The sequence below is a fragment of the Schistocerca serialis genome, chromosome 8 (assembly GCF_023864345.2).
Source record: "Schistocerca serialis cubense isolate TAMUIC-IGC-003099 chromosome 8, iqSchSeri2.2, whole genome shotgun sequence".
NCBI classification, from domain to species: Eukaryota; Metazoa; Arthropoda; class Insecta; order Orthoptera; family Acrididae; genus Schistocerca; species Schistocerca serialis.
Window position 1 is genome coordinate 34,577,265 of NC_064645.1, and position 13,709 is coordinate 34,590,973.

Below are 13,709 nucleotides of genomic sequence, written 5' to 3' on the forward strand. Positions count from 1 at the left end.
ACTTGTATTCCAAAATAAATGATTTTCCTTTTATACTCACAGCAGGATTGGTTCAGAAAATGTAATAAAACTATTACTCTTCTGTCACAGATATATCCTACCCCATCAGGGATTGAGCCACCTTGGAAAGCAACCGTATCATATACCAGCTCGGTTGCAATCATTGCACAGTTTTTAATACTGGTATGACTACGAATCAGCTGTTCACCAGGATGAATAGCCACAGCCAAACTGTGGCCAAGAGCAAAATAGACCACCTGTCACAACATGCAGCTGAACATAACATGCTCGATTTCAATGGCTGCTTCACAACCCACCCCATCTAGTCCTTCCCTTCAACATCAGCTTTGCCCTACAAAGAGGACACTGCACATACCATTTTGAAGATACAAATTTTGGAAAAAAATTTAAAATGCTATATCTGTGGAACTGTTCTAGGTATTTTGTTGTTTTTTTTATTTGAAAGATAATTGCTTTATGATCACAAAGAAATCCTCCATTTGGACTGTCAAAGTTTTTTTACTATAGTATTCTGAACTTTTTTTATAATTTTTTTTTCCAAAAAGCCCATCCATAAAAATCTGGAATTTTTTTCTGTTGATTAGTACCACATAGTTCTACATTGTGGTACTAATCAACAGAAAAAAATTGCAGATTTTTATGGATGCACAGAGCATAACTTAATCATAGCTAACACTTGGTTCAAGAATCATAAAAGAAGGTTGTATACCTGGAAGAATCCTGGAGATACTAAAAGGTATCAGATAGATTATATAATGGTAAGACAGAGATTTAGGAACCAGGTTTTAAATTGTAAGACATTTCCAGGGGCAGATGTGGATTCTGACCACAATCTATTGGTTATGAACTGTACATTAAAACTGAAGAAACTGCAAAAAGGTGGGAATTTAAGGAGATGGGACCTGGATAAACTGAAAGAACGAGAGGTTGTAGAGAGTTTCAGGGAGAGCATAAGGGAACAATTGACAGGAATGGGGGAAAGAAATACAGTAGAAGAAGAATGGGTAGCTCTGAGGGATGAAGTAGTGAAGGCAGCAGAGGATCAAATGGGTAAAAAGACAAGGGCTAGTAGAAATCCTTGGGTAACAGAAGAAATATTGAATTTAATTGATGAAAGGAGAAAATATAAAAATGCAGTAAGTGAAGCAGGCAAAAAGGAATACAAACGTCTCAAAAATGAGATTGACAGGAAGTGCAAAATGGCTAAGCAGGGATGGCTAGAGGACAAATGTAAGGATGTAGAGGCTTGTCTCACTAGGGGTAAGATAGATACTGCCTACAGGAAAATTAAAGAGACCTTTGGAGAGAAGAGAACCACTTGTATGAATATCAAGAGCTCAGATGGCAACCCAGATCTAAGCAAAGAAGTGAAGGCAGAAAGGTGGAAGGAGTAAATAGAGGTTCTATATAGGTGCGATGTACTTGAGGACAATATTATGGAAATGGAAGAGGATGTAGATGAAGACGAAATGGGAGATAAGATACTGCGTGATGAGTTTGACAGAGCACTGAAAGACCTGAGTCGAAACAAGGCCCCAGGTGTAGACAACATTCCATTAGAACTACTGATGGCCTTGGGAGAGCCAGTCATGACAAAACTCTACCATCTGGTGAGCAAGATGTATGAGACAGGTGAAATACCCTCAGACTTCAAGAAGAATATAATAATTCCAATCCCAAAGAAAGCAGCTGTAGACAGATGTGAAAATTACCGAACTATCAGTTTAATAAGTCACAGCTGCAAAATACTAACGCGAATTCTTTACAGACGAATGGAAAAACTGGTAGAAGCGGACCTTGGGGAAGATCAGTTTGGATTCCGTAGAAATGTTGGAACACGTGAGGCAATACTAACCTTACGACTTATCTTAGAAGAAAGATTAAGAAAAGGCAAACCTATGTTTCTAGCATTTGTAGACTTAGAGAAAGCTTTTGACAATGTTAATTGGAATACTCTCTTTCAAATTCTGAAGGTGGCAGGGGTAAAACACAGGGAGCAAAAGGCTATTTACAATTTGTACAGAAACCAGATGGCAGTTATAAGAGTCGAGGGACATGAAAGGGAAGCAGTGGTTGGGAAGGGAGTAAGACAGGGTTGTAGCCTCTCCCCGATTTTGTTCAATCTGTATATTGAGCAAGCAGTAAAGGAAACAAAAGAAAAATTCGGAGTAGGTATTAAAATTCATGGAGAAGAAGTAAAAACTTTGAGGTTCGCCGATGACATTGTAATTCTGTCAGAGACAGCAAAGGACTTGGAAGAGCAGTTCAACGGAATGGACAGTGTCTTGAAAGGAGGATATAAGATGAACATCAACAAAAGCAAAACGAGGATAATGGAATGTAGTCAAATTAAATCGAGTGATGCTGAGGGAATTAGATTAGGAAATGAGACACTTAAAGTAGTAAAGGAGTTTTGCTATTTAGGGAGCAAAATAACTGATGATGGTCGAAGTAGAGAGGATATAAAATGTAGACTGGTAATGGCCAGGAAAGCGTTTCTGAAGAAGAGAAATTTGTTAACATCGACAATAGATTTAAGTGTCAGGAAGTTGTTTCTGAAAGTATTTTTATGGATTGTAGCCATGTATGGAAGTGAAACATGGACGATAACTAGTTTGGACAGGAAGAGAATATAAGCTTTCGAAATGTGGTGCTACAGAAGAATGCTGAAGATAAGGTAGGTAGATCACGTAACTAATGAGGAGGTATTGAATAGGATTGGGGAGAAGAGAAGTTTGTGGCACAACTTGACTAGAAGAAGGGATCGGTTGGTAGGACATGTTTTGAGGCATCAAGGGATCACAAATTTAGCATTGGAGGGCAGCGTGGAGGGTAAAAATCGTAGAGGGAGACCAAGAGATGAATACACTAAGCAGATTCAGAAGGATGTAGGTTGCAGTAGGTACTGGGAGATGATGAAGCTTGCACAGGATAGAGTAATATAGAGAGCTGCATCAAACCAGTCTCAGGACTGAAGACCACAACAACAACAACAACAACAGTTCTACGTTCCCTGGAAAGAGACTCATTTTTCCAAGCATTTTAAATGGTTCCAAAATGTATGTGAAAGGTCCCAAGATTTACAGGTTTAAATTTATACAACTTCTGTTCACTCTGTTTTGTACTGAAATTAGCCAGTCAATGAACTAAAAATGTGTCCCGCTGCTTCAGTATCTTCCTTTGATATAGAGTGAAGCCTTCCTGTTCAACCAATAGGAACTGGAGCACTTACAATGTCTCAAAACATTGTGAACAGGAAGTGAGCACTGATGGCGTTGTTGCCATCCTTCATCTGGAAACCTATATCCAGCAGCTGGTCCATGTGGTAGCATAAAGTTCATTACAATGTCGTTTAACTCATAACTGATGTCTATAGTCTCTGCAATCCACCAGTCACAGCCATACACACAGACCACAAACATCTCCCTTCTCAGGTTGTGAAACTGAATATTGTTCTGCTGTTTCTGAGTTGTTGGCCGAACAAACGAAATTTCTTCTTTCTTGCTCTTTAAAGTGTGTGCAATATGAGTTCACCCATCACTGAGTCCAAAAATGTATCTTCTGAATTCCTTTCACAGGAGTAGTTTTTTTGGACCATTCTTTTTTCTGCTCACGGAATTCTTCGATTTCCTCTTTGGACAAAAGAATGAGGCAGTGAACATGTAAGATTTCACAACTCTCTTAAAATCCTCACCATTCTGAATTGCAGCTGTATTTGGTCTGGAAAGCTCATGTTTTGTAGCATGGTGCTTCAGCGGGCCTCCTACACCATCACACGGCTTCTCCCCACAACCAGTAGCAGTGTATGCCCAGCCACCTGACACAATTGACTTAGGCCCACTTAAATAGCTGGTAAATATTTTTAAAATGACTAGGAGCACTATCAGAAATAATGATGATCTTCTCTGCCCCTGTTTGCAGTTGAATTTTGAGCATTGGTAGCAAAGCATGTGCTGAGGCATGTCATCAGTTATAAATGCAACACCTATGGTCTTGTTTTGAAAATATGTCACTCCTGCAAAAATTGAAACCTGGTCATTACTCCAATGATACCCTTGTACTTCTTGTGGGGGAACTGCACACCAGTTCTCAGCAAAATCACAGTGAAGCACTAAACATAGTTCTTCAGCCTGTACACACCCTTTCCACTTCTGCAATGTGGTGTTGGTGCAATTTCTTCAGATGCTGGTGTGTTACTGCTTTCACTGACCATTTACCAAGTTCATCAATGAAGCTTTCAAAGGCAACTGTTTTCTTAATTAGCTTATTTTTCTCCCATGTTGCATATGTACTTTCTGCAGTCTGCCAAGTGTCTGTTAAGACAGTCCTCCCTGTACAGCACAGTCATCAAATTCTTGAAACAAACAAGTATCTCGCTTTATGTCACAGAATACTAATGACTTTACACATTCAACCAAGGTGTCATGTCATGTGCTCCATTAAGTTCTTCAATGACAAAGTTACCACACAAAGGTAATAATTCATGCAGTATGCACATAAACAGACATCTCTAGGTGGGTGTGGAACTACCCACTAAGGTCGTAGTGAATAAAGTTTTCATCTTCCAATATGTAAAGTTCCTTTAATACTGTAAGACACGTACCTTCAGTCATAGTGTCTTTTTTGTTGACACTCTGGCAAGCGCTGTCCCATTTATCTTCCAGATAAAATGACTGCACTATTTGAACTTGAGCTGCTTCTACAGGTTAACCATAATAGGGATATGGTCTTCTGAAGACTCCTTTCACAGACCTCACATTTCTTGATTTGTCTACCATGTACTTTTGATGATGGAACGTGATTCAAAATGGAATAATAGTTACAACTTTCACCTTTTCACTGTAGGATGCACAATATGCAACAGCTGAATTGATATTTATGAAAAATTACTTGAAAGAGGTGCAAGAGTGCTTTGGTTCATTTTCTTCTGAAGATGGAATTCCTACTTTGAAGTGTGTGGTCAGTTTTGCTGCAGTTTATACATCCATAGCTTTAGAAATTTCTCTGCACTTTCTTGATGCACAGAGCTTATGACTCGACTTCACTGACCACGGTTTCTTAACAGGACTAACACCTAACTCTGTAGTTGACTGATTCAGGGTATTTAATTCTTCCTATATTGATGCAAAATCTGCATCATCTGCACCATGGGAGGCTTCACCTTGTTCAGATACTATCATTGTTGTTATTCTGTCAAAACATTTAGAACACAAATAGTCGTCATTGGAAACACCTTCACTTTGAAACAGAGTCTTCAAATTAGAACACTTATTCCCAACCTGAACGAAGTTTGCTAATTGTCTTATATATCACTCTTATGGATAAGCAAATAGTTAGCACACTTCACTCTTTTATGGCCCCACTCAGAAGATATTTCAAACAGTCCTTTTCACAAAACATACTGCAACAGTGTAGTTTGGCAAATTCCTCACAAAAACACAGAACTAACTAGATGGTCTCAGATTTCTTAGAAGCCTCTTCAGTAAACAAAATTGCACTGAACAACTACAATACATAAACCTGCGAACAACAACAACAACAACAACAACAACAAAACTGACGACAAAATGCAAGAAATAAGAGCAACAATGAAAGTGAAAAGAAATGATTGCAACAAAGAAAATGATAAGAAATAACTGCAACAAAGACAATAGAAATGAACACTGTAACTAATAAATTAGTAAGAAACAACTTCAGTGAAGATACACACTACCCTTGAAAGTAACAAAAAATGATTTTTTGAAATAAAACAAGTCCAACTTAAAAGTGGAAGCTCTCCTTTACAGTGAATATAGTACCACAGGGTACTAATCAGCAGAAAAATCTAATTTTTCTGGATTGGCATTTTTGAAAAAAAAAAAAAAACTGAAAACTATGAAAAAATTCAAAAGGTAGCAGTAAAGAACTTTGACAACTATGCCCAAACAGAGGATACCACTGTGATCACAAAGCAATTATCTTTCAAATAAAAAAAAAACTCTGTATCTAGAACTGTTAAAGACATGCAGCATTTTAAATTTTTTTCACAAAATTCGCAGTTCAAAATAGTATTTGCAGTGTCATCTTTGGAGGCCTGTATCTCGGGGGAGGAATTTTTTTTGGAGAAAACAAAAATATGTGTGTGTATTACTTCTGAATTTTAACATATGCTAAATTCAATAACATCAGATACTATGAAGGTAACCCACCTGCCTGAAGTGATACAAATTATGCCACTCTGTTTAATCACTGAATTGGTTTGCGTGTGGTTTGTATTTTTGGGGGTATTATACCTGATGTTTTGGTGGCACATTGGGTAAGCTTGCAATACAGGTTTCCAGCATGGTGATTACATCCTTGGTCAAAGGAGAAGGGTGGTCTTCCAGTCTCCAGTAGACCCCAATTACTTACAGAGGGTAGTACAATTCAACTACAAGGCATGTAGATACACACTTGCTAGTGCACATTGTGTTTTAATTGTTGGTGGCTGTCACCGAGAAGGGCACAGCAAGTCTTAGCCAGTGTGCTACTGGAAATGACTGTATCTGTTAAGAGGTAAGTTAGTGAATGTGCATCAGCTTTTTCTCAGTAATGATTAATGGCAAAAAAAAAGGTCAATTGGGTCCAAGGTCACTATCAGCAACTGTGTCAGCACAGCTGTTAAGCCTACAATAAACATAAGTTTATTGTCTGCTCTCATCCTTACACGGATGGGTCAATTCAATTCTAGGGTCCGAGTGACCTGCCCTTCCTTCCTTTAACCTTCCACAACTTATCCCTATCCTTCCTAAGGAATGAACTAACAATTCTGAAAGCTAGGAGAGTACACATGTGTATCACCAGTACTGAACATTTCACCTTCTGCAGGTAAGTGCTTGTTCACATATCAGTAACTTTCATAAAGCAAGTAACTGCTGTATTTTGGTAGAAATGATAACACGTAACTTCTATGTAGAGTTTCTAAAGATCACTCAGGGCACATTTATCATTAAAACATTATTGCAATAACAGAAGGTCGAAAGCTCACCTACAAATATGACTTCATGCAGCATAAAAATGGTGAATGACTCAGCTTTGAAATTTCACTAGTGTATTCATCAAAAATTGTCTTACATGTTATCCAAACACCTCCTTAGAATTACTACTAGTTTCAGTTTTCATCTCTCTTAAATTTCGCGGAAACTGTCACAGTTTACAGGGTATTAGGGAATTTTCCCATTCCACCCTTCTGCTTTGGGCCATGATGTCATCAACATGACGGAAACACCTACTTCTAGCTGATACGAAATGGTGGTGATGTCACTACATACTTATGCCAACAAATGCAAACAAAAAAAGAAATGACACAAGAATGTCTCACTCTAACAATCAAATGAAACTAATGAGGCAACTGCAGGTAATAGGGGGTTTAAGGTGGGGACCAGCTAATTATATAACAATACAAAACACTGCACCATCCCGAAACACATATCATAAAAAATCCTTTAACTTGCAACATTATGCTACAGCCACAGAACCAACAGGAATCTTACACTTCACCCCAGCTACATAGCTCAAATGATGCCCACAATACCAAAAAACCAAAACTGCAATTTCAAGAAGTGGAATCCGACATTTCCCTTGACCTATATAGTTCAAACGGAGCCCGCAATACCAGAAAACCGACACCTACAATTCCGGAAAGTGGAATCTGACATTTCTCTTGGCCTAAATAGCTCAAATGCAGCTTTCAATACCTACCGGCAAACCACAAACTTCACACACCTAACCTACATAACTCTCAAAACACCACAGAAACAAAACACCAACAACTCAAAAATCCAAAAACCCCCATACTTATTAGATAAATTAAAACACAACCAAAATACCATAAATATAAAACAGACAAAACATCACAATTACTACAGAATAAAATCAAAAGGGACGCCGCCGTAACTTAGCACTGTCTGTGTGGGCGAGGAGGTTTGCATGCTCTAGATCCAGAGGGCCATGCCGCTGGTAGCGTAGCTACCAGCAGGGTCACCCATGCCGGACAGGCCAAAGGGGAGGAGCCAGACAAAGTAGGTCCCACAATGTCCTATCGATAACATGTCTCCTGCCCTATCCCAAGCCCATCCTTTTTCCTTATCAATTTCAATTTCCTATAACACAGAGCAGGGAGGGCTCTAGAGGTGTGGTGAAGCCGGTCTCCCTAAGGGAGTAAACCCGACAAATCCAGGCCCTCCAGGTTGGGGGTTCATCATGGTGCTAACAACCCCATATCGGAAAAACATATTGTTATGAAACTAAAAAATAGGAACAGCGGGACTGATGAATGACCCATGCAAGGAAAAAATGCCATAAACAGAAAATTGATACATACTTTGCTACTTGGAATGTAAGAACGCTGAACAAACCAGGAGCTCTACATGGACTCCAACAAGAGATGGAGAAATACCGTAGAGGAGTAGCAGCAATTCACAAGGTCAGATGGAAAGGAGATGGTATCAGGAAGCGGTACTTACACAATTATGTATAGTGGAAGAGACAGTGGTATAGTAGGCGGTACTGGCTTTCTTGTAGACAATAAGTATAAAGCAGCAGTCATGAATTTTAACCCTTTAAATGAAAGGATGTGTACTTTGAGAATGACAGCCCACTTTTTCAACATCACACTAGTATGTGTGAATGCACCCACAGAATATGATGAGGATGAAGTGAAAGATGAGTTTTATGGTCAAATGGAACAGGAATTAGAAGGCATACCAAGGAATGATGTAAAGATACTGATGGGTGACTTCAATGCAAAGGTAGGAAAAGAAGCCTTTAGAGAAATAGTAGGAAATGAAAGCCTGCATGAGATGTTGAATACAAAATGGACAAAGACTTTAAGACCTTGCCATGGGCAATGCAATGATAGTGAAAAGTACATGGCTCCAGAGAAAGAACATAAGGGAAACCACATGTCTCTCGTCAGATGACACTACTTTTAATCAAACTGACCATGTGGGAATCAACAGGGGACATGCGTCTGACATCCTTGAAGTTGATAGCTGTCTATAGATCCAGAGGGAAGAGCAAAACTCCACAAAAATAAAATGTTTCCAAATTGAAAGAGAAGGGAGTATCCGAAAAGTATGAAACAGAACTGCAGAAGAAGTGTGAGGCTAAACAAAGCCAAGCTCTGAAATGCATTGAAGGGAAGTGGAGTATGATGAAAGAGGCTCTGCAAGAAACTGCAAAAGTAGTTTTAGGTTTAGAAGAAAGGATGAAAAGGGCAGGGTGGAACAATGAAGATCGTAAAAATGCAGTGGAAGAGAGAAATGAGGCAAGGAAGAAAGTGATAAACAGGACAACAAGATCTAATACAGAAGAATTCATGAAGAAAAGAAGAAAGAAACACAAATTAGAGAGGAAATGGATTATAGAGCTAGAAGAGTAGTGTAATGACCAAGAAGTAAGAAAATTCTACAAGACAGTTCAGGAACTGAAGAATAGCTTCCAACCATGTATGGTATTCTGCAGAGATAAAGAAGGAAATTTTATAGGAGGAGAAGAACAGGTTCTAGATCAATGGGCTAAATATTTCAATGAAGTGCTGAATGTCACTATATAAAGAGAAGTCCTAGAAGAAATTGAAACAGAAGGTGACCAACTGTGGCCGAATGTTAGTCAGGATGAAAGACCTGTACCTATACCAATAATAGAGGAAGTTAGGAAGACAATTAAAAGCTTAAGGAATAATAAGGCTCCAGGTAACGACAACATTTCAGCAGAGATGATCAAGGGTGGAGGTGAACATCTAACAAGATTGGTACATCAGCTGAGAGTGGAAATATGGGAAAAGGAAGAGATGCCAGTCCAGTGGAACATGGCCATTAGATGCCCAATTCACAAGAAGAACGACAAAGCAAACTGTGAAAATTATTGTGGTATTGCTTTAGTCAGCATGGTGTACAAAGTATTAGCCAAAGTCATTGCTATGAGACTTGCACCAATTACAGAAGGAATACTCAGAGACTACCAGTATGGTTTTTGACAGGACAGACCAACAACTGACCAGATCTTCATTATTAGGCAAATAATAGAAAAGTTATGGATATAATGTGGATGCACACCAGCTTTTTGTATACTTTAAACAGGCCTACGATAAAAAGGAAAACACTATGACACCTTAATGGAGATTGAATTCCCAAGTAAACTTATCAGGCTGGTACAAATGACCCTCACCAGCAGAAAATGCCAGGAAAAGCAGAAGGAAAACTTTCTAAAAAATTTGAGGTCAACCAAGGGTTACGACAGGGTGATGTATTATCCACACTACTCTCTAATATAGTGTTGGAAACAGTGATGCGAAGGGTGGATACTGATAGCCAGGGTGGCACTCTGTTTAACCGTACGCACCAAGATCTAGCTTATGCTGATGATGTGTGTATGCTGTCTAGAAGTTTGAAAGAAATGGAAGAAGGATTTGGCAGAGTGGAAAAGGAGGCAGAATATTTAGGACTTACAGTAAACAACACAAAAACACAGTACCTCTTTGCTTCCAGGAAAAATGCTATTGTTAAAGAGAAATATATTACATTGAACAGAGGCAATTATGAGAGATGTGAGAAGTTCCAATACCTGGGTGTGCTAGTTACGGAGGATAGCAGAATAAGAGAAGAAATAAAATCTAGGATTGCTGCAGGAAATAGAGCTTACTGGGCCCTGATCAAGATCCTTCAGTCACATAGCCTAAGCAGAAAATCGAAGGTGACTGTCTATCGAACAGTCATAAGACAGGTGGTAATATATGGCTCAGAAACATGGACAATGAGTGTAGCAGAAGGGCAGCTCTTGAGCAGATGGGAGAGGAAAATACTGAGAAAGATTTTTGGAACCATGTACGAGGTGGGGCAACGGAGGATAAGGAGAAACAAGGAACTGGAAGAACTGTATAGAAATCCTGACTTGGTGACTGAAAATAAGTGTAACAGATTGAGATGGCTGAGCCATGTAGAGCGAATGTCTGAGGATTGAGCTGTCAAAAAGGTTTATCCAGATGGCAAAAGGAGCAGAAACGATGGGTGCAGGATGTGAAAAATGATTCGAGAAAAGTTGGAGTCAGGAGGTGGAGAAAATGAGCAGAAAATCATCATGCTTGGGCTGTGATCATCGGAGAGGCCAAGGCCCTACATAGGCTGTAGCACCAAGGAGTAATTAAGTAACCAACACTCAAATGAACCCCCCCCCCCCCCCCCAAGAGTACACATTAGACTCAGCACATCAACATCCACCACCAGGGAGTGCCATCAAATAAAACACATCTACAAACACTAAAATACCGTACCACAGTGGCATCACACCATTACATCATGGGTCAAAGCAGACAGGTGGAATCGCATGCTTCCAAACACTCGCTTAAAGAATATTTTGCAGCCTTGTTCCATTGCTTTTTTTCTGTCTTTTGCCAGGTTGATTTTACTCCGTAAAGGACATTGTGCAAAATTTCATCATGGCTGGAGATTGTCAGTTGGGAACCAAAGGTCCACTTTGTGTGGAATGCCTCTGTCAAGTTGTGTGGGTGTGTGCAACAAGGAGGAGAAGATAGATTAAAGGGAGGGAGGGAGCTTCTGGGTGGGAGAAGAAATAAGGAAATGACGCATGGAAGAATAGGCAAGCCCACACTAGCATTCATAGGTGAGTTTCAGGTAGCACATTAAATGGAGTAGTTGCAAGGAGAAAACAGCAGAGAGAATAAGCCCTATTTATGTAACTTGGATAAGCTGGTGTAGAGGTTGGGGAGGATCTAGATGAAACATCCACTGAGGCATATCAGGTGGGCCTCAATCTCTGCTAGCATTGTCACACACCCACATCCAAGCCTACCCCATTGCATCCCAATTCACTATATTGATCTACACCCATACTGTTCCCCCCACAATCTCCCTTGCCTTCAACTCCCCCCCCCCCCCCTGCCCATTTCCACATCCCAACACCACAACCCTAGATTGTGGCTAGGTGAGCTGGCTGATACTACATTTATATCACATTCCTTTGGTGCCACGGGCTCCTGTCACCCACCCCACCAAACTTCACATGTTTAATTGCACTGTCACTTTCATTGCTCAAGACCACTATACAGTGTGTGGTGACTGTTACTCTATTTATTGAAACTGAGCACACAATGATCTTAAGAGCAAGAGTATAAAAATCCACTAACATCATAAAAATGTACATCAATTAGTTTAGCTTCTGATAAACGGACTTCTGTTAGTCAACTTTGAAATTGTGTGTTCCCAAATAATAAATACCCATTTAGCAAACAACTGAATTTCTTCCTCACTGGGTTCACTTCTATGCAAGTGAGTGACATATTGTTATGTAACAAAGCCTGGATGAGGTAAGTATCTCGAAACTAATTAATTAATTAGCCAGTACCATACTACCTATGCCTCTTAAGCCACACCTTTGTAAATTAATTTTTTAGTGTAGTGGAATCCACCACCTCTACCTCATGCTGCGGCTATTTATAAAAGGAAATGGAAAGGTGAGCAAACAGTAATCTCAGCCTTTGACAACTCTGCCTCACAATGAGGATATGAGCAATTTAACAAGCACTGGATGCAATGAATTACCACCGCTAGGAAGAAAACAAAAATACCTCGTCTGGTCCTGTAACACCATGGTACAAAAAAAATGGTTCAAATGGCTCTGAGCACTCTGGGACTTAACGTCTTAGGTCATCAGACCCCTATAACTTAGGTAGAAGGCCCACGGTTCCGGACTACAGCGCCTAGAACCGCACGGGCACCGTGGTACAGTCTCAAATAGTTTTAATACACTACAACACTGTACTAAGTAGTTGCAATCGTGAAGGACTGGTATGACCATATTATACCAACACCATTTTCAGAAGTTTGCTGCGAGATAATAAAGAGAAGCGCTCCAGACTTATCTACTGTAATAGTTTTAGTCATTTTCTATATCATTACATGAGAGCCACAGACTCTTCTGTTTAGATCGGTGGACAGAAGTCTGATTGACGCAATTTTCACAGCACTGTGAGAAGGCTGATTTACGTACCCTCTAAAATCAATTCATAAAGCACCTATATAATTCTGCAAACTTCCTGTGTTAGACAGTTTTGCTAGTTACACGTCAAAAACATAGGAAAAATGAGTGTGTAACAAAACCTGCAGCTACGTTCTTACTATATATTATTTAGATCTACGGCAAATATTGATAGACAAAAATCGTAACGTGTACAATGACATTATAATACAGTGTTTCTCTCTTGCTTAATTATTTCTATAAAATTCAACCCATAAATTATGGCACAGCTATTATTTTACCTTCGCCAAGTTTTTCCAATTTATGGTAAACGTCCATCACAATAATAATCCTTAAGTCACCACCCACACTTCCCAACACCCGCCACCGGTGACAAATTCAAACTCAAAATGTTCAACAGCCAATCACAACACTGCACTGGCCTAAGATTCTCCTTGCGGTAACTGACGTTTCTTGACATGGATATAAAGACAACAAAACACGTGTGGATTAACTGGACACTTTATACGTTACAAACAGACAGACCCAAGCGTTGTTGCAAAGTGCAATTTATATCGCAAATGACAAATTGCATTCATATTTTTAAAATGTCAGTTTATAAAAGGTTTTTAGGTATCTCGATAATTCAGATCTCAAAATTTTGCTTTAGCAGACGAATAACATCGCTAAAGACA

General features: G+C 39.4%; 1 protein-coding gene across 1 annotated transcript in view; it reads right to left on the reverse strand.

Moving 5' to 3' along the window:
* Positions 1-13,472, reverse strand: part of LOC126416432 (cyclin-dependent kinase 1-like) — a 77,440-nt gene extending 63,968 nt beyond the window's left edge. Inside the window, exon 1 of the mRNA XM_050084152.1 lies at positions 13,317-13,472. Coding sequence (XP_049940109.1) covers positions 13,317-13,353 — 37 coding nt within the window. The 5' untranslated portion in view covers positions 13,354-13,472. The remainder of the gene's footprint in view (positions 1-13,316) is intronic.
* Between the last annotated feature and the right edge of the window lie 237 nt (positions 13,473-13,709).